General features: G+C 42.5%; 1 protein-coding gene across 23 annotated transcripts in view; it reads right to left on the bottom strand.

Moving 5' to 3' along the window:
• CPEB3 (cytoplasmic polyadenylation element binding protein 3) overlaps positions 1-27618 on the bottom strand; it is a 241276-nt gene that overhangs the window by 115943 nt on the left and 97715 nt on the right. For 17 of the 23 annotated variants that reach the window (XM_033943205.1, XM_033943209.1, XM_033943203.1 and 14 more), the window contains 2 exons: positions 23758-23814; positions 6654-6677 (listed from right to left, as the gene is read on the bottom strand). In XM_033943205.1, coding sequence (XP_033799096.1) covers positions 6654-6677; positions 23758-23814 — 81 coding nt within the window. The remainder of the gene's footprint in view (positions 1-6653; positions 6678-23757; positions 23815-27618) is intronic. The other 6 variants (XM_033943198.1, XM_033943200.1, XM_033943199.1 and 3 more) reach the window with 1 other exon arrangement.

The following is a 27618-nucleotide window of genomic DNA, read 5'->3' as shown; positions in this document are numbered from 1 at the left end:
GGTAGATATCCTGCAAACAGGTTGGTTGGATAGGCTGGAGAGAGCTTGGATGGCAACTTCAGCATTTGGAACCTAAGATAATACCAGATGGACTTTACAGTCTATGACTCAGAAATATCAAAGAAGAGACAAGTTAATTTAATCATGTATTTTTAATGGGTATAACTAATGGGCAGACTGGATGGACCGTTCAAGTCTTTATCTGCCGTCATTTACTATTGTCCAGTTTGTGCCCAGTCACATAATGGACAAGTACTTTACTTTGCAGAATACAGGGATATTAGTTATTATGGCATGCGAGTGAGGCAGTGGCTTTTATCAGCTCTTGTCCCTGTTACAGTAGTAGCAGTACCAGCAGCCCCATTAGTCTGGGTCTGGGAAATGAGGTGAGGGGGGGAGGGGGAGATGGGGAATTGATGAGTCCCAATTCCAATAGCCACATCGACCCATGATATGAGGACCTTTAAAATGCCAGAAGTCTGGCATTTTTTTTTTTAATTCAGTTATATTTTTTCTGATCCAGTTTGCTGATATGATCATGAAACTCGGAATGCTTCTATATTGCAATAGTTACTGGAAACTACAACTAAAGTAGGTCTTATTTTATTTATAAATCAGTTTATAAGCATGGGCTGCAAAACACAAAGACTATCTGTGATACATGAACAGGGTGAATTTAGTAGTAAGGGTCAAATTGACTTAACACACAATTTAGTGTGGATAAAGTCTGATTTGATTAGTGCAGGGATATCATAAGAACATAAGCAGTGCCTCCGCCGGGTCAGACCACAGGTCCATCCTGCCCAGCAGTCCGCTCCCGCGGCGGCCCAAACAGGTCATGACCTGTCTAAATCACCAGAAGGGGCCCCCATGCCACCTTGGTTTCCTATTGAGTCCTATCTTCCCATCAAAGTCCTAGCCCTCCGGTCTTGCACATGCACGACCTGGTTGGGATTCTATATTTATTTTCTGGTTAGCTTTCTCAGTATCCCACGATCCTTTTATCCTTCAGGAATCCGTCCAGTCTCTGTTTGAATCCCTGTACCGTACTCTGCCTAATCACTTCCTCCGGTAGCGCATTCCAAGTGTCCACGACCCTCTGGGTGAAAAAAAACTTTCTTGCATTCGTTTTGAACCTATCTCCCTTCAGTTTCTCCGAATGCCCCCTCGTACCTGTTGTCCCCTTCAGCCTGAAGAATCTGTCCCTATCCACCCTCTCTATGCCCCTCATGATCTTGAAGGTCTCTATCATATCACCCCTGAGCCTCCTTTTTTCCAGAGAGAAGAGCCCCAGCCTATCCAACCTCTCAGCATATCGGCAGTGTTCCAGCCCTCTTACCAGTTTCGTTGCTCTCCTTTGGACTCTCTCAAGTACCGCCATGTCTTTCTTGAGGTACGGCGACCAATATTGAACGCAGTATTCCAGATGCGGACGCACCATCGCTCGATACAGTGGCATGATGACTTCCCGCGTCCTAGTTGTTATGCCCCTCTTTATGATGCCCAGCATCCTGTTGGCTTTTTTTGAGGCCGCTGCGCACTGTGCAGATGGCTTCAGTGATGGATCCACCAGCACACCCAAGTCTCTCTCAAGATTGCTTTCTCCCAACAATGCCCCTCGATATAATGAGGGAAGGAATGGCCTAGTGGTTCTAGCTGCTGCCTTAGCAACCTGAGGCTGTGAGTTCGATCTCAGCCTGCTCCCTGTGACTCTGGGCAGGTCACTTTACCCTCCATTGCTCCAGATACTACAGTTAGATTGTGAGTCTGCCAGGAGAGATAGGGAAAATACTTAAGAGTACCTGATTACTATTCAATGTATTGTAAACCAGAGTAAACAAGTCCCAATCCCCTTTCTTCATGAAATGTTGGTTAATATATCAGTAAATAAACATATTGGCTGTTACAGAGAATTTAACTAAGAATTCCCTTAGCCAGAATAAAATAGCTATGTCATCCTCTTTATACATAATGTATTTTTCGCTCCATAAGACGCTCTTTCTTCCCCCCAAAAAGTGGGCGGAAATAAAGGTGCGTCTTATGAAGCGAATATACAAAAAAAACAACCCGGTGGTACCTTTAAAATGTTGGAGGTCGGTGGATGGCTGCTTGTGCCAGTCGCTGGTGCTTCGCAGGACTGCTGCCTGCTGATTACCGGCACATCAGGGCCAGCGGCGCACAAGCGCGCTGCAGCGTGGGCGGGCGCCACTTCTGAATGACTGCTCAGTTCTCCTTTTTACATGATTCATTCCAGCTTCACTGCTCTCTTCATTTTTCTTTCTCCTACACCAGATCTAGCATCTTTTCCCCTCTCTCCTTATTTCTCTGCTGACCCACCTTTCCAGCATCAATCTCTCTCTACTTTCTCATTTCTGTCTTTCCCCTTTCCCTCATCTGATCTCACCAATTCACCCTGACTCCTTCCCCTCCTCTAATCTCCCTGTCAGCTATTTCCTTCCTTTTTTCTCCTCCCCTGTCCAGCAGTAACTTGTCTCTTTCTCCCCTCCCCTCCCAGCAGCATCTCTTCTTCTCCCTCCCTCCAGTTCCAGTAGCAGCTCTCCCTTTATTTTCCCTTGTCCAGCCTCCAACAGTGGCTTCCTCCCCTTCCCTCAGCTCCCGGCAGCTGTCAGTACTTGCCTGCAGCAGCTCAGTGATTCACTTAGGCAGCTTTGAGTCCTTTGATGGGTCGCGCCGGCCTCTGAGGAAAGAGGAAGTTGCATTATCAGAGGAGGGCTGCAACTCAGCAAAAGCCCCAAGGCTCCCAAAGTGAATCGTTGCGCTGCTGCAGGCAAGTACTGAATTGGGCCCCCGTGATCTTGCCAGCCCTCCACAGTCCAGCAGGAAATTTCTGCGGACCAGAGGTTGAAGAACACTGATCTAGAGAATTTGGCTTCCTGACCATGGGATGATATTCTAAGAGTTGTTGAACAGAGAGGTGTCCATTTATCAAAAGAAGTGTCTTCAGCAGCAGACTGGCTAACTACTGAAGAGTGTATTAAACTAGAATCAGTAGTCCTGGGTGATCAAAGTCGATACCCCCCCACAACTTTCCTCGAAGTAAGTGAAACATGAAATATCTCTATACCAGGGGAGTCAAATTCAATCACATAAGGGGCCGAAATCTAAAACATAGGCTACGTCGCGTACCAAATTTTTTATTAAGATATTTAGGGGTCCTTTTATTAAGGTACACAACTGATTTAACAAGAGCTAAAGATTAGCACACGCTAAATGCCCGCCTTAATAAAAGGACCCCTTAGTCTTAGTAGAAGTATAGGGTTACAACCCCTCCAACCCCACGCCGGCTCTGTGATGTAAACAAAATAAATAAGACTTTTCCTCTCTCTTTTAGGTCCTAGTTCACGCTTGCAGTCTAACACCAGCTCTGGCAGGATACACATTTCAAATCTGACATTGTAATCACATAATAGAGAATAAAATTATGTTTTCTACCTTTTGTTGTCTGGCCATTATTCAAATCATGTTGGTCCCAGGCTCTGGTTGTCTTCTGATAACTTGCTTGCCAGGGTCTCCTGCCCATTTGTTATTTCCTGCTTTCTCCATGCTAACCATCCATCTTCCATCTCTGTCCTCCCCTTCCATTTCCCTTTCCTCCCCCGGAGGTCTGGCATCTTTCCTTTTTATCATCTCCAGCCCCGCAGCTGCAGCAATGGATCCCACTATCCCCAGATGCACCATCTCTCCTTTTCTCAACTACCTATTCATCCAGCATCTCTCCCATACCATCCCAGGGACCACCATCGCTCCCTTTCTCTTCCCAACTACCCTCCTATCCAGTATCTCTATACCTCATCCACACTATCCCTTGTGTCCAACTTCTCTCCCTTTCTGTTCCTTCCTTCCCTCCATCCCATTGTCCACTATTTCTCGCCATCTCCTCTGTTTTTAGACCCATTATTTATTTCCCTCCCCCCACTCTCAGTCTGGCATATGCACGTCTCTTTGGACCCCCTCCTTCTCTACCTCCGTGTACTTCTACACCAGCCCCCCCCCCTAAAGGCCTGCATGTTTTTCCCCTTCTTTCTAGCGTCCTCTGGCTTCCCAGTCTCACCTTCAAAGCAGCCTGCAGAGGATCACCGGTTGGCTGTAGCGATCCTAGGAGGTTGCTGTCAACCTCCGCAGCACGTTCCCTCTGCCACGATCCCGCCCCTCCTTTGACGTAAGGGACCGCGGCAGAGGGAACATGCTGCGGAGGCTAAAGCAGCCTGCTAGAATTGCTACAGCCAACAGGTGATCCTCTGCAGGCTGCTTTGAAGTTGAGACCGGGAAGCCAGGAGAGAGATGGTAGACAATGAGATGGAGGGAGGGAAGGAATTGGGTATTTTCTCATGGGCCAAATTTAATTACCCTGCAGGCCAAATTTGGGCTGCGGGCCTGAGTTTGACATCCCTGCTCTACACAAATGGGAAAAAGAGGCAACAAGAAAGCAATGTACAGTGTTCCCCACCCGAATTCGCGGTTCGTGGACTCACTAATTCACGGTATTCTCCGACCGCCTCTTCCTGTACTAAAGTCAGGCTACACCAATCAGGAGCTGCATGTCAAAGCCTTTAGACAGGTGAAAAACCGTATTCGCGGTTTTTTGAAATTCATGGGGGTCCACTGGAATGCCACAATACAGCATGCGGCTCCTAAAGCAGCGCCAGCAGTAGCCAGCCAACAGATGTAGTGCTCTGAACAGGAAGCTTGCAGCCTGCCCCGCCCTTCCCTCTGCTGCATCACTGAAGATGCGATACAGGGAAGCCTTGGTGGTACAAGCCATGAGCTGCCTCTGCCAGCCGGCCACCATCACCACTGCTGCTGCTTTGGGAGGCCTGGCGATCTCAAGGGAGGGGGGGGTCAATGGTAGGGTTACCAGATTTTCTGTTTGGAAAATCTGGACCCCTATACCTGTCCCAGGCTGACCCAGTTCCACCCATCCCCGCTCCATTACACCCCAATCCTGCCCTAGCCTTGCCCCAACCCCGCCCCTGCTATCTCCTGCCCAACAGTGATTTGTTCCAAGCTTTTCAAAACCTGGACAAAGTGCTGGGTTTTGCAAAGCCATCTGGACCCCCGAACATCTGGTAACATTAGTCAGTGGGGAGCTGCTACAAGGGGGATGGATGGGGAGCTGCTGCACAGGAGGATGGGTGGGATGGATAGAAAACTGTTGCATATATGGGGAGAAAGTAGAGGAAGAATTGTTGGGAATGGGGTGGAGGAGAGGAAGGGAGAGATGCAACAAAGAGGTAGAAAGGGGTGATTGAGAAATCCTACATCTGGTGAAGGGGAGGGAGACATGCATTAATGAGAGAGAGGGAGACTTGTTAGACATAGGGAGCAGAGCAGGGAGAAATGGTACATGAGGAGAGAGAAAGAAATGTTGCACATTATAATGGAGGGGAAGAAGGGAGAAATGCTGCATGGAGGGGAATAGAGAGGTTTGCCCCAGGGCACAAGGGAGAGAGATGGTAGACAGTGGGAAAGAAACAGAAATGTTGGATATGGCAGTGGAAGATAGAAAAAAATAACCTAATTTTCTATTTTGTGATTCCAGTGTGTCTGGTTTGAAATGTGTATCCTGCCAGAGCTGATGTTAGCAAACATGAGCTAGGACCTAACATGAGAGAGGAAGAACCTTTTTTATTTTGTTTACACCACAGCCCAGCATGGGTTTGGAGAGCGCAAAGGGGGGTAAGATGGGTGAAGAAGCTACAAAATAAACCTGCCATGACATTTGAAAAAAAAAAAAAAAAAAAGCCAAACCCAAAAACTGCATGATTGAGTGGGAAAAGCAAATTGAATCAAATAAAAAATTGATTCAATAGGCCAAATCAAATAAAAAAATTTTTCACTGAATCGGGCAACACTAATTAGGACAGGTTTGGGGAACCTGAGGTAGGAGTGGCGGAGTGGCTTAGTGATTAGTGCAGCTGCCTCAGCACCCTGAGATTGCGAGTTCAATTCCCATTGCAGCTTCTTGAGACTAGGCAAGTCATTGCCCTAAGTACAAAATAAGTACCTGTCTAAAATATGTAAACCGCTTTGATTTTACCCACACAGAAAAAGTGGTATATCAAGTCCCATCTCCTTTATTCCCTCCCTCTTTACTCCCTAAGGAAGACAGTGATTGGGTTAAGGAATCTCTAACTAGCAGAGAAGTCTTTATGAACTACCATATCTCAGCACTCAATTAGCCAAGAAAAATTGATTATATACACTACAGTAGCTTTCATGCAATCAAAGTAATCTAGCTTGTATCTAAGAATCTGGACCAGCTTGAGCAAAATTTCAGCAGCTTTGGAATGCTATCAACATTCTAAATGATTGACAAAGGGTTAATTCTTAAGAGATCCATTTAACTTGCGTAGGTTTTGCAATATGTGCGATATAAGCTTGATAAATAAATAAAATAAAGAAGCAACAAACTGCAAGCTGCAAGTTAAAGGCAATTATTAATGGCTTAAAATCTTTGTCATTGTAAGAACTGCACACAAAGCAGAACAGAATCAATTGCCGTTAGTTGGAATTAAACCTATAATCCTAAATCACTCGTCACCACCACATCATGATTTCACCACCACCATTTCTCCCACAATTTGGCAAGCAACACAAAAACACAGGTTTTCTGTTTTGTTTTGTTTTTTTACCTCTTCTCCGCCCATAGCTCCTGGCTGCATGTAAAACAGAGAGAAAAGTTGTGGGTATTACGGTTATCTAGTTATTATGTTATTAAATTTCAGTTAAGGACAAATTTTAGCTTGGATCACATGAAGTTAAAATAATAAGTTCTTTCAGTCAATTTAAATAGTACTAAAATAAAGTCCATCTATAAATGGAAAAGTTAAGAAAGATAACCTTACGAAAGCACTAGTCTCAAGTTTTAGGGCTCCTTTTACTAAGGTGCGCTAGCGGTTTTAGCACATGCATGAAATTACCGCGCACTATGCTACTAGAATAACGCCAGCTCAATGCTGGCGATAAGGTCTAGCACACGGGGAAATTTAGCGCGCGTTAAGGCCGTAATGCGCCTTAGTAAAAGGAGCCCTTAAAGTTTGAACTCTTTGCCTGAAAAGTCTCCTTGTTTTCTGGGTTCATGTTTCTCACCTAGTTCCTTGAGACACACCTAGCGTGCTGGGTCTTCTGAGAGAACTGGGTTGTGAGAATCACTATAAAAGGGTACTACTATAAATAAATATTGACAGCAAAGTAGTCTGAACTAAGCACGTTTTGTATTTTGATATTGTCATTTCAAAAACACTGTACTATAGTTTCTGAAGACAAAAGTTTTAATGAAAAAAAAAAGAAAGAAGAAAAACAACCATTACGACATGAAAAACTACTGATATCATAGAAATGCATTGCCCAATATCCATCTACTTTAATCCTATATAATAAAATGCTAAGCCTACATGCGCACTCTTACTCCATGTTCCCTGATCCCTGATCTGTCGAGTTGTGGCAGGTAAGAGTACACATGCGCGCATCTAAGGACCGGCGACAGGTAACACGCTGCACTACCCCCCTCCCCCCACCGCTGACCCTACTCGGCACACCAGTAACACGCTGCGACTCCCCCGCCGCCGACCCTACTCGGCACACCAGAAACCCCCGTTGACCCTCCGAGCCGATCCACCGCGAGACGAACACAAACCTTCCGGCTCCAGCAGCATCCAAGGCACAGTAAACACGCTGCTTCGTGTCCTTCTACTGGCCTAATTTCCTCTGCCGCGTCCCTGATGACATCATCAGAGACGCGGCAGAGGAAATTAGGCCAGTAGAAGACCGCGAAGCAGCATGTTTACTGTGCCTCGGACGCTGCTGGAGCTGGGAGGTTTGTTGACTGTCTAGCAGTGGGAGGGTCGGCTGGGAGGGTCAACGGGGGTTTCGGGTGTGCTGGATAGGGTTGGCGCGGGGGGGGAGATTAAATGGATATATGCTGCTCAAGGGGCTGGGAGGCAGGCAGGCTGGCAAGGGGGGGTGGGGGGTTTAAATGGAAACATGCTGCTCAGGGGGATAGGAGGCAGGCTGACATCGGGGGTGGGGGTGGGACAAAGTCTGGAAGATAATGATGGGGACACAGTACGCAGGCACTGGGGCACTAAGGTAAGGACGTAGGAAGTGGTACTAAGGACATGGGAAGGAGGCACTAGGGACACTAAGGACATAGGAAGGAGGCACTGAGGGCACTAAGGACATAGGGAGAGACACAGACAGAAAAAATGACAGACAGACAGGCAGCGTGCAAGGAGAAAGAGACAAAGAAAAAAAAACCCCAGACAGACAGACATCTACTCTAGCACCCGTTAATGTAATGGGCTTAAAGACTAGTAGTATATAAAATATTAAAGAAAAATTGGAGAACTTGAAATTAAAAACTTTACACTATCCTAATAGTATTTTGACTGATGAGTACAATGCTTCACACTGAATAATTGAATAATTAGTAAGTTTAAGGGCTCCTTTTACATAGGTGCGCTAGTGTTTTTAGTGCACGCACAGGGATTAGTGTGCGTTAGCTGAAAAATTACCGCCTGCTTAAAAGGCGGTGGTAGCGGCTAGCGCGTGCTAAAACCACTAGCGCGCCTTAATAAAAGGAGCCCTAAATCTTAATGTTTATTAAAAGAAAATTTTTTTTTTTTTTTTTCATTCTAATTTCTTAGATACAACCATAGAGTTTTTCCCAGGTGGTTGTTTTAGTTGTTTAACTTGAAACTCAAAATACTCAACTGTGGTGAAAGATTTAAGAAAAGCAGGTGGCTCATTTCAACACCCTTGACAAACTTGGCTGCTTAGCACCTGCCCTCTAAAAGTTACTTCTCTAGCTCTAGATACAACTCAAAATGTAAATACAGGACACCAAGATTTGGTTTCGTTTCCTGAAGAACTGTCAACCACGCCTCTTAGCTTTCTTATTAAGCTCAGTATTTAGTCAATATAAACCAGTGCCTCATGGCAAGGCCAGCAAGCTGGTGATGGTGCTGCTGTTCCTACCCCCATAGGTGATCACCATTTTTGTTATATTTTAGACTCCTGGGGATTAGCAGGAAGACAAAGCCAGGGGACTCACCTGTAGGGGGAGGAAAGCCAGACTTCTGTCTGCTTGAGTGCTCCACAATGTCAGTAGGAAAAGCTCTGTGTGTCAGACATCCAGGAAAACCCGGACATGTTCTTTTTTTTAGAGGACTGTCCAAGTGCCCAGACTTTTTTTTTTTTTTTTAAAGGGGAAAGGTATGTCCGGGTTTTGCCGGCTCTCCCATCTCCCCTACCTACCTCCTCCTCAGCTGGTGCACTGAATCATCAGGCAGGCCAGCAGCGGCAACGAGGAAAGCCTGCTGCCACTAGTCTGCCCCAGAAGTCGCTTCTCTGTAGTGACTTCCTGTTCCCACGTAGGTGGGACTTGCAGAGGCTGTTTCTGACAGCAGAAGGCTTTCTTCATTGTTATTGCCAATCTGCTTGAAGATTCAATACAGCGGCCGGGGAGGAGGTAGGTGGAAGAGTCAGGAGCTGGAGAGAGAGGTCTGCAGATCCCGCTGGGGGGGGGGGGTTGAACTGGTGCAGGATCTGGTGTTGGGGTGTGATTGGGTCAAGATAGAGAGAGCAACAGATGCTGGAGGGAGGGAGAGAGTTGCAATACCATGGGCATGGCCAGGGGAAAGAAGAGAGATATTGGTCTGGAGGTGGGGTACCAGAGAAAGGGTAAAGAAGAAAGAGAAGCTGAACAGAGGCAGACTATGGGCACAGGGATAGGAGAATGGTCTTGGAGGCAAGTGAAGGAAGGATAGATAGGGATGAAGCTGGGATTGAAAGGGTGATGAGATAAAGTGGAGGATAGAAAGAGGGCCAAAAGGGTACAGAGGATGGGAAAGGTCTAAGGAAATAAGTGAAAGGTGGAGGGTGGTACTGGGACTGGTGGGAGGCAGGGGCCGGGCATGGTAGAGGTGAGGTGTGGATGTGACAGGGTCATGTGTCCTCTTTTTTTTCTTCATAAATATGGTAACCCTATGTCAGGAGTCTTTGCTGGATACCAGTTCTATTATTAGCAGCCAAACGGACACCTCAGAAGATTCAAATCAGCATATGCTCCTCTGTTCCCAGGCCCTGTCTCCCATACAGAATCCAGGGAGAAGAGAGCCTAGGAACAGAGGAGCATATGCTGATTTGAATCTTCTGTGTCAGTCTCCAGCATTTCTATACTTCTCTGCACCAGGCAGCATTGCAGGATTGGGTTTTAGATTTGAGCATGACACCTGGGGCTCATCCTACATTCATACCTCACAGAGGCCTTTAGCAGAAAGAGCCCAGTTCTTCTGAATAGCACTGCTGGGATAGAGCCTAAACGTAACCAGTATCATCTGGCCAATCCAAACTAGGCCATCCAAGTCTTGCAGAAACAAGAGTATTGCAGGTTTATTTGTATTTTGTGTAAATTTATCCCATGCCTTTTTTTGCATTTGTTATTGGCTAAACAAACCATGATTGTCTCACCTTCTGACAGATGCCTTTTGGTGAGATTTAATTTATCTGGTAAGGAGAAAGGTGGTTATAAAATATGTTTTATATACAGGGGGGAGAGAATTAGACAAACCAGAACGGATGTCACTGACAAAACATTTTTCTGGCTCTTTAGTCTCTTTGGATCCAAAGTGGCTATTTCTTGAAAATTAGTGAATGCCACAGAAAAGCTAACAACTAATCAAATACAATGGAAGTAATTTTTAATTTTTTTTCTCTATGTATAAACCCTGTTTTATGCATAGGAAAGAGCTTTTATAAAATTGTGACTGTATACATACATAAAGTACATTCCGTGATAAAAGCTGTATGAAGCGGCCTGATTTCTGAGAGAAAATTTTTTTAGCTCTGCTCCTACTAACGCCATCCATTCTAACTTCTGGTTTTACCCCCGTCACACTTCAATTCTGAACAATAGCATGAAAAACCTGCCTCCGCCTCCTCATCTAGCAACAGAAGGCACCTTAATAAAATGTAATTTCATGCTGCTGAGGCCAATTTTACAGTAAGAGCAGTGAAATTTTGCATTTTGTTAATGCATCTCCTGCTACTGATGGAGGAAAAGGCTACTGAGCGGGAGTTCAACTCCCCAGCAGGTGACGACCCAAAAAAGAAGACACTCCCGCTGAATGGAGAAGACTTGACAGGTCAGCTATGATAAAAAGCATACACTTTTAAACGATGTGAGTGTAGATGTCTTTAGCGTTGTACTTCAGGCAGAGTGAGGACGGAGATGCAAAAGTATACATGCAAGTTAATAAAATTACTTGATTACATAAACATATTCACATACTTCAGTGCAGGTGAAAATGCACACAGGCGCATATAGGTGTTATTTCTGCTATATCTGTGAGGCTATTACTGTATTTTCTCATATATACCCCAAACCAGTATAAAACTTGCAACCATATGTAATCCGTAGGTAAGCACGCTTTTGGTTTAATTATTGTATAACCCGCATCTTTCCAGTACTTTGAAGATTTAAAAATATGTTGACCAGTGTCATGAGGACAAATACATTTTGTTTCTTTCCTTTGTATTACTGATTGTTGAGTTGTTCTTAAATACAGAAATAGAACTTGAAACATTTAAAAATATGTGCTGAAGGAGAAGCTTTTTCCTGGAGCGCATGTGATTAGGGACTCTTTAAACCCGCAATTCCAGCTTACCTGGTTGCTCGATTGCTGACTCCTTTGGGCAAAGAAGAAGTCATTCATAATTACCATCATAAGGGGTTTTGCAACTCCCTATACGAAAACCATGTTTCTGGGGCACGCAACTGCAGGGTGTGCCCAGAGGGGCACGCCCTGCCCCTTGGAGTTCCGTAGAGCAACGAGGAGGGAATACTAAGGTACTCCTTAAACTAATCTGAGATGGGGAAATGTAAAGCAAAATTTCCCTGTAAATGTATACTGAATTTCCGGAATCATGATTATGTTTTTTGGTATCCACTTCAGTTAGAACAGTTTCTGAAAGATAATGAAAATATACAGTCTTGAATGGAACATAATGCAATATAGAAATGCTGCTTAATAGTAGGCTTTATTATCATTATTATTTCCTTTAGATTTCTATTTTTCCATAAGTTGGCTAAACTTCTTCATTCTTCTTTCCTAAAAGCATGGCTTGTGTTTTAGACACATTCAGGACCAACTTAGTCTCATTCATACAATTTCCAATGTCATTCAAGTCTATCTATCAGTAAGTTGAAAACTGAAGTCTTAAGTTCCGACCATGGTTGTTGCTTCTTGGACTAGGAAGAAGCAAGGATGCTGTGAAAACAGGGTTTTGGAAAGAGCATAGTGGAAATAGTTCTGGTGACCAGCTAGACCCTGGATTCATGTGTACATGGGTTCCAGTGGAGTGTCTAGACAGAAATGTTTGGGGTAGTAACAGGGGGGCAAGAAATGTGTGAAAAGGGTCAAGCCAAAGTGACCTTTTCACATATCATGCCCACCACTACATTACAACCACTTTCCCACATCTTTAAATTAGCTTTAATACACACTACAAGAGAATCATCACAGTCTTCTACACATAATCCTTCCCAACCAATTTAAGCACTTAACTGTCATCATTTTTTATTTGATAAATAATTCTGCTTCTCTCTCCTCCTGTCTTCCCTTTTTTCTGTAGATCTGACACTGGTCTTCCTTCTCATCTTTCTCCCTCGTCTGCTGCTTCATTTATTGTTAGGCTTTATCCCTCATTATCCTCTTAGTCCTCAGTCTCCTACTTTTTACTTCTAACCTACCTAACAGTTTTCAGTCTACCCACTTTTACCCCTCCCGTAGTCCTCTTTTTGTGTTTTCCCTCAACACTGCTCTCCCTTTCTTTACCCCATCCATCCATCCTTTTTTTTTTTGCTCTCTTTCTTGCACCCTCCATTTTCTTAGGGAAAATGCTTGAGTACCTGATTGTAAAACCGCTTAGAAAACCTTGATAGGCGGTATATAAAATCCTAATAAACTTAAAACTAAAACTTAAACTTACCTCTCCTTTTCTACTACTATATCTTTCTACATCGCTCTGCCCCAATTCTTGTTCCCACCCTTTTTCTAACTTTTTCTCTCCCTCCCTGCATTTCTCTACCACAGGCTTTTTTTCTTCCCTCCAAAAGGTGCTCCCCATTTCCTTCTCATTCATTCCCTCCATGCATATCTCCATCCCACTAGAGGCTTTCATGCTTTCTTTATCCTACGCTTTTCATTCTCAAAAACATTTTCCCTCACCTGATATCAATGCTTCCTCTTCACCATGCCATGCATCGGCAGCAAAAATATCAAACACATATCATTTCCTGCTGCTTCAGGACCACTGTAACATTAAGAGCTGCAAGCTCTAATAATGAGAGTGGATCCATGGCAGTAGGAGATTAAGTCTTATTAACACTACTCCTGCTAGCAATGGGTCCAGGGGTGATGTGGGGTGATATTTATTATGCTCTGAATGAGATGCACAGTATTGCATATGTTAACCAGACAGTAAGTCACTGGATCGAGTAGGGGCATAGGCACTTGGTATGAGAGGCTAAGCCTCCCCAGCTGTAAGTCCGACTCTATTTTCAGACACAGGGTTGACCCTGTCAGGGCTTCTCCAGGTGCCAGCCCCTCTTTTTCCATCTCCATCAAGTAGATCTAGCATCTCTCCTGTTTATTCCCCCATTTCTGGTTCCAGCAACTATCCCTCCCCTCTCTCTCCCTTCCTGCAGTCCCTATAGCATGACTTGATTGTAACTGGTAGTGGCACTGCATAAACTAGAATAGCCTGCTTTAGAGCTTTGAATTTCCCTGTTACACATTTCACCTCCTCTGATGCAACTTCCTGTTTTCTTGAGAGCAGGATGTATGATAAGGAAGGTTAAGGTCCTGAAGCAGGCTGTCCTAGTTGATGCAGTGCTGCTACAGGCAGTTATCAAGTCAAGGTAGGAGGGCCCTGGGAGGGAGGGAGAGATAGGAAACAGGAGCAACGCTAGACCTGAAGGATGGAGGGGAATGTAGTACTGGAACCAGGTAGTGAAAGATGCAGTAGGTGCTACTTTGTTGGACCTGGGGAGGGACAGACTGGAAGACATGCTGGATGCAGAAGGGAGAGGGAGAAATACTGGATCAGCAATGGGGAGAGAGTGAGATGAGCTGAAGGAGGAGAAGAGATGGAGACATTTGACCCAGAAGGGGAAATACTGGACCTACATGCCAGTGCTCCACTGCTGGATATGGGTAAAGGATGGCAGAGACCAGAAAAGGCACTGAATCCAATAAGTGAGGGGAGAGGGATAGATCCTGGAGGAGTGAAGGGGGAGGGTGAATGAGTTATAATATAATGCCATATGGTATTATTGTCAGCACTATATGTTTGTCATGAATCTGAAGGAATTTAAAACAGGAAAAAAAAACCAGATACACTCAAACGGTTTGTGAAATGTGTGAGGACTAGACATTGGCACTGAAGGAGACAACTTGAAAGAAATTTATGAGAGGTATACATGTTAGGCAGACTTGCCTAAAGATAAGAGATAAAGGGACAGAGCTGGGATACTTTGGCAACATGGTAATTAATAGCTATGGATGTCACCCTAAAAGAAAGCAGATAAGTTAATTGAATGGGAGCAGTATAAGAAAACAGGCTATTTAAGAACAGAAAATAATTTATTTGATTTGATTAAAGTAGAGATTGTGGGAAGCTGCTTTTAAGTTTGTCCACTTTTTCACTTTGTTCCACTTAGAGCCTATAGAGCTCATTTTCAAAAAATAAAAATGTCCAAAACCCCCCAGCATAAACTCTATATACACTCTTGTAGCTACGGATATGAACAGTGGCGTAGCGAAGGTAAGAGGTACCCGGGACGGTGGCACAACCCCTGCTCCTTCCCCACCCCCCATGATACTCGCACCCTCACTTCCCCCCCCCTTTTATCTCTTTTTATCTTCACCAGTGTGAGCAGCATCTCTGGCCTGCTGCTTGCACCAATGCTGACTTTCCTTTTGATGTCACTTCCTGGCCCTTCAACCAGGAAGTGATTTCAAAGGGGAATCAGACCAGCACAAGTAGTAGGCCGGAGAAGTTGTTTGCACTGGTGAAGATTCAAAGAGGTATTGGGGGGGGGGGGGGCGGGAGAACTCGAGTGTGGTGTGGAGGAGACAGAGAGTTGCTAGCGCCCCCACCATGACAGCACCTGGGGCGGTCTGCCTCCCCATCCTCCTTACTACGCCACTGGATATGAATGCCCTTTATACAAATATTCCTTTGAATGAAGGGATTAAATTAATCAGTATTTAACTACAGTGCAACTGTCACCTCAGAAAATCAACTTTTTTGCTGAGTTGACTGACCCTCACTGGTGTTGAAGCAGAATTTTCAATTTCAAGAAAATTTTTTCTTCAAATTAAGGGCATGACAATGGGTGCTATAGTTCCTCCCTTTATAGCATGCCTTAGGGTGGACCACAAAAACTCAAGTTCATGGGACATGACCTCCAAAAGTCTCTTAATTCTATATCTGATCACTGTTAATGGGTCAAATTATAAACCTTCAATGTGCATGGTGGAAGGTCCCAGGTGCTCGAAATGATGGCTTCATTTTATCTGGGCAGCCGCCAAGAAAAATTAAACACAGCTACTGTAGTTTTCCCTCGAATGTGATGCATTTAAGGCTGTTCTGCAGAAAGTTGCAATTTCTTTCCAAAGGACTAATATGCCTGCATCAGATATATTGTCCACAGCAACCGCATATGAATCTTGGTCTATGAATGGTTAATTTTTCTGAAATACTTTCAACACTGCAACATTTAGTCCTCCACTAACTCCAAACAGTTGGGTGAAGATATTTCCAAGTACAAGTTCCAGTTCCATCATATGATGTTGACAGGCAATCCCAGCTAACTCTTGTCCTACTGATGATTCAGTGAAGATGCATGCACTGTTCAGGCCTCTATTACTCGCAGTGGTATCAAACAGTCGTCCCTACATTCGTCTACAAAGACTCTACCCATCCAAGTACTGTGAGGCTGACCTCTGCCTACTATTTGCCAGTTTCACGGCTAATTTTTGGAACTCCGAGTAACCCCTCTTCTCCATTGCCAGCGACAAATACTGCAATTATGTTGACTATGTCCAGGAAGAGTTTTCCATCCCAATATAGCAGTAATGGAGCTTCTGTTTCATCAAGGAATTCATCCTTCAGAGTGGCTGTCTCCTCATGGTTCTTACGTGAACATCGTTGGAGTGAGCTTCATGACAATGTCATTTAATTTACATCATGGCCAAGTGCTTTGGCAATAGCACCAAATTAGGCACCCAAGTCTGGCATATTAACATGATCTAATGCTCCGGCAACTTCAGGATGTGCAAGGATGTACACCTTTGGCCGTTTTGACCAAGAGATGGAATAAGGGATTCTGTTGACTTCAAAATTAGCATTTGAATTTGAACAACTGTCAGTCAACTTCAGCAATATTCTTGGAATCAGATAATCCACTAGTCAGAGGAAGAGAAGCTGCAGTTGGCTGTACTTACAATGACATTTTTTGCCTCTTTTTTTGACTGCAAACTTACTAAATCATTCTTATTGTGCTCTCTTTATACACTCCTTCTTTGAAAGCACAATGTCAATGCAACCATGTTGCATGACAAAACAGCTTGCTTCTGCATGATTAGAAATTATCATCTTTAGTTTTCAATATGACTAATGCATCACTGGTAGCAGCATCAGAAAGATGGAAGAGACATTCTTTGGAGGCTTCTTGATTCACCGGATCACATTTATTGCATCTGTGCCAGTTCTTTTTTTTCTCATATTCATCATAAATCTTCATCAATATGCAAATCCCCGAGTCTATTTGTTGATGTGGTTTTCTTGCAGGCTGCCAGATTTCCAAGACCTTGAACGTGGCCAGATGAGCTGCCTTTTTCAAAAGCAACCTTTTTGTCAATGTGTAAGTACACCATCAAAGGATAAACTCATTGGTTGGATGATGTGAACTGGACAATTCATCAGTCCATATTTCAGCACTGCTTCTAGTCTTTGACATTTTTACATCTTAGTTTCTATCCTAAAATTTAATATCAACTCGGTTTTCAACTGCCTATTTATCACTAAACTAACTTTCTGCTGTGCAGCAGTACTATTACTATTACTAAGTTATTATTCAAACAACAATAAAAATGTTTTTTAACAGCTTCAAAGAATAGCTATTTAGTATCTAACCAATATTAAGTAACAGTTTCTAACCACATTACCATATTGTTATGAATAGACTGCTGCATTATGAGGATATTGTAGTACTATGAGCGACCTTTAAATTTGTCCTAAACTACTTCATATTTTAACTATCTCTCATTTACATGAGGAAGAACATAGACTTGAGGAGGTATGTTCTAAGATTGAATTTTTACCAGTCTTATGGTCCCACCCTAAACATGAAACAATTTGAATTACGGCATGTTTATACTTCCCCTTTTTGGTTTTATGTAATCTTCTGGAAATGCTTTATAGATTTTTTTTAAATCTAGGACGATATGAAGGGCATTCAATAATTTATCTACCTCAGTAAGAAAGAAGTTTTCAAAAAAATTTTATTTTTCAATACAGTCCCCTTATAGTTTCATACACTTTATCTACTTTTCCTGCAATGACTTTAACCCCTTTGAATATAATTCTTCTGTTTGACCTTTAGACCAGGATGTCACAGCTTCCTTGACATCTTCATCACTTGAAAACCACTGTTCACGGAGATATGTCTTCAAAACTCTGAACAGGAAATAATCTGAGGGAGCCTGGTCAGGACTGTAGGGTGGATGGTGCAGCTGCTGAAACCCACATTCTCAGATGGCAGCCTATGATTATTGTGATGTGCACTTGCACATTTGTCGTGAAGAAGCATCACGCCTGCTGAGAGTTTTCCTCGTCTTTGCGTCAATCTTGATTGACTCCTGCAAAGCGATCATTGTGTTGGTGTAACTCTCCCTGGTTATGGTTGTTTTGTGTGGCATGAACTCCAGAAGTAAAAGTCCTTCATCCCAGAAGACAGTTGCCATGACTTTGCTGCAGATTTTTCTGTTTTGAACTTTTTTGAAGTGGGGGATGATTTGTGCTTCCACTGCATTGACTCCATTTTGGACTCAGGTTCTCTGTGATAGACCAAGTCTTGCCTCCAGTCTTTACGGAGCATCTCCAAGTTCTCCTAATAGCACTGGAGCCTCATGGCCTTCTATCATCATGTCAACATTCTTGGAACCCATCTTGCACTAACCTTGGACATGCTCAACTTTTCAAGAATTATTTTCCAAACTGTAGCTGCCAAGATGTCCATTTTTTTCAGCTATTCGGGAAACCTTTATTCGTCTTAATTCATCTGTCAACTTTCTTGCACATTTCTGTGGAAGTTGCTTTCACAGGCCGTCCAGTGTGAGGCATCTTCAATGGACTCTCTATCCCACAAACTGCTTGCTCCAAAATTCTACTTTGTAGAATGTTGGGCAGACTAACCATAAACTGCAGTCATGCATTCATGGATGTTTTTGTTTTTTTCCCTTCTTTTGTGAGAAATTTCATCACTTAATGGTGCTCCAAATCTAGCAGTTTCTTACTTGATTCACACAAAGACTCTCCTGACATCCTGTCTCTTAGAATGTTAGACTCGCGCTGAGCCACAATTGTGCATGAGTAACCTTGAGACATTTCACAACATGCACAGACTTGTTTTAACATGCTTGCTACCGTTTTTATACCAAGGTAGATAAATACTGAAAGCCCCTCGAATTACTATTGAGTTACATCAATTCCTAAATCTGCTTGGATCTAGCAATGCTAACATTTCTTTTAGTACTATTAGTACTGATTCTGTCAATTCTTTGGATTTATATATAATTCTGGATAAGAATCCACTTCATACCATATTATTCAGGAAATCTACAGATCAGAACCAAGCATACACAGGAGGAAGGGGTCCAGGTCACTAATGGAGAACAGCTCCTGCTAGCAGGACTTGAGGACCCTCGCAAACCACAGCAGCAGATGGTGCCACAATTTTTTTTTTTTTTTTGGGGGGGGGAAGGTTACAGCACATAAAAATCTTCTAGTTAAGCATCAAGGGCTCCTTTTACTAAGCTGTGCTAGCGGTTTTAATGCGTGCAAGACGCTAATGGCAGCATTGAGCTGGCGTTAGTTCTAGCCGTGTAGCGTGGGGTTAGCGTGCACTAAAAACACTAGCGCACCTTAGTAAAAAGAGCCTTAAATGTAGTTTTCTAAGATTGTTTAGGAGATAAGCAAAACACAGATCATTGAAGTCTAAACACACACTAGTCAGCATTTCAATTATATTCAGATTAGTTATAAAATTCATACAAATATGAATTGGAGTATCAAAAGTTACACATGAACACTTTTTAGCCTTACACTAAAAATGAACTACTGCTTAAGGGGCAAAATTAATGAATTGAATACAACACTAATAACTAAAATACATAATGCAGCATAACTTTAAATACTAAGATACACTTCCAAGACAAATAAAAACATAACCAGAAAGGGGACCCTAAGTATAAGAAAAATGTATTTAACTTGGAGGCAAACACTGAAAAAATATTTCCTCCTATTTGTTTTAAAAGTATTTCCATTTTAGTGGAAAAACCCTACTCTACTGTAGATCAGTTTTAACACTCAATGAACTCTTTGGAACTTTCTGGAACTCTTTGGCAGAGAAGGTTTGAACAGTAGTTAGCCTAGATGGGTTTAAAAGAAATTCTAATAAGTTTCCGGAGGAAAAGTCCATAGTCTGCTATTGACATGCACATAGGGGAAGCCACTGCATGGAATGTTGCTACTAGTTGGGCTTCTGCTGGGTACTTGTGATGTGGATTGGCCACTGTTGGACAGAGGATACCGGGCTAGATGGACCACTATATGGCTATTCTGATGTTGAGATTAACTCTGTATAATCCAAGACTTAAAATTCAGGGTTAACATGGAAGACTGGCAGATATATCTGTTATAACTTCCATTAGGTAATTTATTATATCTGGAAGGTAATTTTAGAAACATCTACAAGTGAAAATGGCCATTTAATAATAATAATAACTTTATTTTTTTCTATACCGCCATAATCTTATGACTTCTAGGCGGTTCACAGTGAAGAGAGCTGTACAGCCAGCGAATTACAACGTACAAATAGGGAAGATGTCATTGAGCAGTCAGTGATTATAGAGTACAGAATAGTAAGAATTATAATATTAATATGTTACAATATAATATTAACATGTTACAGTGAAGGGGGCTGGATAGCCAGCGAATTTCAGGATACAGATGGTGAGGAAGTCCCTGAGTGTTCAGTGAATACAGAATACAATTAGTGGGAATACACAGTATCAACATGATGAGTATTAGCTTTAAAAAGGAGGGAGTTGTCTGACTAGTAAATAAATCTATTGAACAATTAGTGAGAATACGCATGTATGCAGTCTACAATGAAATGCTGTAATTTCAGAAATCCACTATTTCCATATATAACTGGTTAGAAATGCAAAAATTAAGGAGCCGAGGTGTTGGCAAGGGGAAACATTGTACATATACTTCCAATTTTGTAATATACACATACACACACTTTTTTTTTTTTTAATAGTTTCCTAGAGGTGCCAGCCACTGGCTCATTTGGACTTAGGTTCTCCAGGGGTAAATTATGCCAAACTTTGTTGTGTGTACCACCACCTCAAAAAATCATGAAACAGTACTCAGGTCTTTAACTGTCTCCTCTTGTATGTACATGTTGTGAAATCCAGTATACATAGCACCATACTGTACATATGTAATTGACATTTACACATGTAAAGACCCAAGTATCATACAAAATAATATTTCCCCCCCCCTGAAATGGGTGCTCCCTTTGTACATACCAGCAAATACACAATCAGGCCTTAGATTAAGTGGGGATGGGCGGACCCGCTATGCCTAAGGCCTGATTGGTCCAGGCTTCTAGAGTCTGGGCCAATCAGGCCTTAGGCTTCGGCGGGATGGGCCGGGAAGGGGCGAGCCCGCCTCATTTCAACGAGGCGGGCCTACCGGCTGGACGGGCAAGAACCGTCTGGCCTGAAGAACAGGTTAGTTTGGAGGTTTGGGGGTTGATAGCGCCGGGGGGGGTGCGTCTTCGGGCAGGAGGGATTGGACACCCTCCTGCCAGCGATCGGTAGTGTCGGGGTGGGAGGGAGATCGGTAATGTCGGGGGGGGGGGCGGTTGGTAGTGTCGGGGGGGGGGGGGGGGGGCGGTCAGTAGTGTCGGAGGGGGGGGCATCCGATCGGACAGGCCGTGGCCCGCTATACTTATAGCAGCAGAGAGATCCCTTGCCGCGATAAGTGTAGCGGGCCGTGTCTAATTTAACCCGATTCTCTAACCAGCGTCTGTAACATGAACCCGGTTACAGAATCGGGGTTTTAGTGTAGGCCGATTCTGAATAGGACGCCTCTCCCGGGCGACCTATACAGAATCAGGGCCTAGGTGTCTTGCGGGCCTTGCCTTCAATATAGGCGGCCTGCCTGGGGAGCATTTTTTTTTTAAAACGTGTATCCCGATTGGCTGATTAGACAGCTGTAGGATGCCTACAGCTGTCTAAAATCGGGAAGCACTTTTGGAGAATCAGGGCCTGACTGCACACTGTTCCTAAGTCAGTCACAATGGGGCAAATTATGTCAAAGACAGGTGTCCAAATAAATTGAAAAAGCAGCCCAATTAACGACTTTAACAGGCAATAATTGGAAGTTAGACATCCAAAGGTTGTGCGTGATTCACAAAATAGGCATCCAGAATTTCATAGACATCCATCGGAAAAAGCTACGCCTAACATGATAGGCGTGGGCTTAATATGGATGTCCATTTATAGAATCGCATGCCGCTCAGTGTCTACAATCTCACCTAAAATGTAGGTGTTGCAAAACCAGATCTACTTTTGGCCATGAGTTAGGTGTGGGTTAGGTGTGCTTGAGGCATCCAGATATAGTGGTATAGGCTTTGTTTTGTGGGGGTAAAGAATACTCCAGTTTGATATTAAGGTTAAAAGATATTTAATAATGCATTACTCAAGTGAAGCACATGAACAAATATATTGCATACTAAAAACCTCATTCTCAAAAGGTTTTGTTTTGGGGGGTAAAGAGTACTCCAGTTTGATATTAAGGTTAAAAGATATTTAATAATGCATTACTCAAGCACAGCACATGGCCAAATGTATTGCATACTGATTCCCAAAGTTTAAGAAAATAAGAAGAGAAACCCTACTCACAATAGCTGTGGTTCAAAGCAAGTGGACATGTCTGATGTACAATCTTGACATCATTATCAATATGGCAGAATGTCACTAAAAATAATAGGAACCCCTGCAATGGATGCGCCTGTGGCTCAGTGGTTAATGGCACTTTTTTATCTTCCACAGGTCATGGGTTCAAATCCCTAGTATGGTCAGATACCTCAGCACAAATTTCTATATTTTTTTTTATGACAATCTGCCATCTAGGTGCATATTGAAGAGCCTGTCATTTTACTGCATACAATTTTATTGTAAAAACCCAGCATAAAATCGCTGTTCTAATGATGTCAATGCTAAAACATAATAACGTTATACACTTTGTCAGGATTTCAATACGATGCCTAAAAGGTGATTCTGTGTAGCACGCCTAACTATATAGATGCGCTTAAATTTGTTGGATGCTGCCAAGTGCGTTTCTCTATTTTGCTTCTATGCATAGGAGAATCACACTCAGCGTTGTGCTCCTGGACGTCTAAATGACACCTACATTTTAGGCGTCCTTTACAGAATTTGCCCCTATATGTTGTCAGGCCCTGCCAGACATTAAAAAGCATTAAAGTCTTGATTGAAAAATATATGTTTTTAGGCCTATCTTAACATTTTTATAAGAGAGTTTGGAAAGGACAGAAAGGGACAGGATATTGCAGAGGAAAGGAGCCAAAAAGTAAAAAAGCATTCTAGCTGATTCCCAATAAGCACATTTAATGATCCAAGCTAATGAACTGGGACATATGGAATAGTCAATGAGGCTAAATAATCCGGGGTTTCAGTAAAACATGAAAATCAGCTTCTATACCGCATAACCGTAAAGTTTACAAAAAGTTACATAATCATACAGTTAAATATGGAATATCAATTCCCCAGAAACCTAGAAGATAAAAAGGTTTTCAATTGTTTCCTAAAGTGTAATGTGCTTTAATGTTAGCATGGGGATCTTAAATTGAATTCTAGATTCTATCAGCAGCCAATGTAGCTTCTTAAGCAAAGGAATGATGTGGTCTCTGTTTGGCATGACAGAAGACCTGAGTTGTTGTATTTTATAGTTTTTGAAGTCTCTTTAGTTCAGATTTGGAAATACCTGAATATATGACATTACAGTAAAGCGCATACTAATGATTCTTTTAAATAATTTGGAGTGAAATGGTGTGATGAATTTGTCACCTACTTAACCATTTATCCCTCCCTGTGAAACAATCCCTGAAATGCTTCCTTACATTTGTCAACATTTTCTTATTTCTGATCTGAAGAAGGGTTACCTTCGAAAGCTCATCATAAAATGCATTGAGTTAGTTCAATAAAAAAGGTATTAACTTATTTCTTTTTTTTTTCTAATTAATTTGGAGAATGCATAGTCTTCTGCAAAATACTGGGGAAATCATGATCAATTCCCTCCCAGACATTCTATGTAAAATGGAGGATTTGGGTACATATTGAAAAATATACTTACTGTTAAGTGCCATTATGTTATCTGTTCCTGGATGATGGAAATTTATTCCCATGCGACCTGCAAAGCAAACAAAAAAAAAAATTCTGATCAGATAGGTTGATTTAAAATCCAATATTAATATATTGTAATCAAGCTGTGGAGTAGGTACCCCAAACCCTTGATTCAGACTTAATGTTCTACTGTCTGACTCCAACTCATTAGGCTTTAAATTTTTTGTACTGGATCTAAAATATATAACTTATATATAACTTATATTTACCAGTACTTTATATATTTGTTCAGGATTTAAAGAATAAAATGATAACCATATATAATTTAAGTTTTTATTTTAGTTGAGTTGGTACATTTTTACCAGCTCTCACTCCAGTCAAAGTTGCTTATGACCGACTCCATAGCCCTGATAGCAACATGTATATTAAGGTAAAAATATGACATTATACCATTCTTTAATTTTATTAAAATTACATGTGTTAACATTGTTAGTTTACTAAATTGTTACTAGGTTATTGTAAGGATGAGCCCCCAACCAAAATGTCAAGTTTTGGAGGGGTGATATTGAAGCAAACAAGCCTCAAATGATATAATGTGGCAACCTTACAATCCGCCTGGTCCCATGTTCAAAACCCTCGTAGAAGGTTCAGTAGGAAGTGAAATTAATGGCAAGGACAGGCAAGAGTGATTGCATAAAGAATATATTGTGCAGAAATAGGCTTTATATTATAGAAAGACAATGTGTATAAAGATATATCAAGCATATGCTGGGTTACAGATGTACAGAAAGAAATAAGCTTTACAAATACAGAGTGGATTCAGAGACTGCTTCTGTGCTCTTGTGAATGAGAGAGAAATAGGTGCTGTGAGGACAAAGAGAGAGCGAGCGAGCGAGAGAGAGAAATAAGAGTCCCGGGGGGGGGAGGGCGGCAATCAAGGGTCCAGAGAGAGTGAGAGAGAGAGGTGTTGCAGAGAGGAGGCTTTTATAGGTTGGAGTCTTATTCTAAAAATAGAATCTATTGTATTTCCCAGTATCTTCCTATTTATAATTTGTACACTGTTTGAAACAATGGTTAGTTTAATTGATAAGGAAGGTATGACACTTAAAGGAATGGTAGATGGGATTAGTCTGTCTGGCTTCTTTGTCCCATTCAAGTAGCATATCTTCTTGATAAACAATCCAGTCTGGCTGGATGCTTAGTGTATGTGAATTCTGTGCAGGAGCATTTAGGGTCTATCTGCATTAACATTCCAGAGTCAGATTAATATAATGTCCCGTAGGTCTCTGCTGACATTGGTTAGGCCAACAGAAAATGCTGACAGCTAGCAATGTAAAGCTGAGTTGACAGTTATCATTACAGGGTCAAGAGAAGAGAATTTTTTTCAAAATAAGCAAAAACACAGCATGTTAAACAATGGTGTGAGCATCTGACAGTCTGCTACTTAGTTTACATCATTCATGTATTTTACAATGCAAGCTTATCTAATTAACGAAGTGGAGCAAAATTGTAAGTCTAAAACACTAATTCCTCTCTTTATATAAAACTGTAAAGTGACTCGGCCTGTATTCAAGAGCAATACACAATCCTTTGAGGAAACCTTAAGCAGCTATAGCCTCGGAGGACGTTCTAAAAAAAATGGAGGCCATGGTCCACATATCTATACAGTCTACATAAGATGTACATGTTTATGCAGGCTACCCAGGACAAGTCAAGAACACAATTTGATAACTATATTTCTAGGACAAGATTCCAATTGTCCAGGATCTCTTGCATGGTTCCAAATGGCAGAGATAAATTATTGTTACTCTAATTCATTCCCTTCATTTTACTTCCTTTTATGATTCAGGAGAAGAAAGTCAATGGCTGGTTAACTTTGTCTACATACTGAACTAAAATCTCTCTGTATAATTCTTTTGAACTAATTGACTTCAGTTGTATTGGGAGTCAAAAGAACAATTTTTAAGTCATCAATTTACATGGTTGCAAATATATTTTGGCAACAAATCAAGTGTGTCCAACTACAAAACCTAGTACTATTTTTAGGTTATCTGCAATAAGAACATAAAAATAGCCAAACTGGGTCAGACCAATGGTCCATCTAGCCCAGTATCTTGTTTCTACAGTGGCCAATCCAGGTCACAATTCCCTCACAGCAACCCACATTAACGGAGCATGCACAAGAACTGGCATGCCTGCAATACCAGCACTGGCATCGTAGCATTGCCACCAACAGCAGTGGCATCCTGAAAGTCCTCAGCTGGTAGGACCTGGAGACCCTACCAGCTACACAAATGCCATGCCGCTGCCGAGTGGGCCTGAGGCAAAATTCACTGCACCCCGCACCCAACCTACAGCAGTAAATTTTTGGGATGTATATTCATTTGAAATGCATTTTTAGACTAAAATGACAGGAAGCCCACTGACAGCATGTTTTCCTCCACTGGTTGTAAACAGAGTACACTATTTAATAACAACATGCACTCTCAACAACAAGGTCTGGACAGGCCCAGTTGCTCCTTTCCCCTCTCTCTCCCCCAACCCCACTATCCACCTGACCACCCATTTAACCGAGCAATCATACCTCACTCTTATTGGGATAAATAGCAGTTCCGTTTATTAAGAAAAAGTTAACCAACAATTCTCACATAACAAAAAGCAGTTTCCCAAGCTACAAGCATAAGCCATTACATTAATAATATTTGGCCCCCGATCCTGCCATGCCAACAAGGGCCTGGGGGGGAGGCATGTCCCTCCATGCCCCTTTAACCTGGGTCACTAGACCCCCCGGGGGCACAGCACCCCGCCAGTCCCCGCTCATCTCCCAATGATCCCCAGCTGTCAGTAGCTTGGGATAACCACCCTCCCGAGCCACACAGCAGCCACATAACCATCCTAAAGAGCGGGTGGGTGGGAAAAGATGCCTTGGAGGACCTAGGAAGACGCCAGGCCCTCCGAGATCCCAGCTTTATCTCCTCCCCCCCCGAGCCGTTAGCCTGGCGCTCCTCTGCCTATAAGCAAGCTACTCAGCGGCGGGAAAAAAACCCAGAGACCAATCCTGCTCTTCACCCGTGCGTTTTTCCCACTCACGACTCAACGAGTGACAATGTGGGCCTGCCAGCCCCACGTTACAGTCGCCCATTGAGAAGGGGCTCTCGGGCTCTTCCTATATCAAAAAAATAGTATGCACTATTCATGACATTGTCTGTCTCCTCCCCCCAACAACAGAAACCCCCCCAATGAAAATATGTATTAATTACATCCCTAATAATTTTGTAAAAGTTGTTGGGCTCCATCTTCTATTCCGTGAATAATAACATAAAAGTGGCTCAAAAAGGTTACAGGTTTGACACTTGCTGGAGAATCACTACTGTAATCATGAGTGAGATATTTACATATACAGTAAAACCTTGGATTGCAAGTAACTTGGTTTGCAAGTGTTTTGCAATTCAAGCAAAACATTTTATTAAATTTTAACTTGATATACAAGCAATGCCTTGCAATACAAATACATACAGTATACACACATCCTCTCTCTGACACTGTAAGAGTGTAGTGACTTTTCTAAACAAGCAAAGTCTTGCAATACGAGTACATACAGTACACACGCGTCACATCATCACAACCGAACCAATGGTTCTTCTTTCTCTGATGCTGCAGGAGTGTAATGACTGTTCTAAATGAGTGAGGTCTTGCAATACAAGTACGTATAGTATTTTGTATTAAAGTTTTGGGGTTTCCATTATTCCCTATGGGGAAATTTGCTTTGATATACGAGTGCTTTGGATTACAAGCATGCTTCTGGAACGAATTAATCTCGCAAACCAAGGTTTGACTGTACTGTCATTATGTGCATACTTTTGTTATACTG

This window comes from Geotrypetes seraphini, chromosome 4 (genome assembly GCF_902459505.1).
Source record: "Geotrypetes seraphini chromosome 4, aGeoSer1.1, whole genome shotgun sequence".
In the NCBI taxonomy this organism is placed as follows: Eukaryota; Metazoa; Chordata; class Amphibia; order Gymnophiona; family Dermophiidae; genus Geotrypetes; species Geotrypetes seraphini.
Note: the sequence above shows the minus strand (reverse complement) of the source record. Positions and strands in the feature narration are given on the sequence as shown.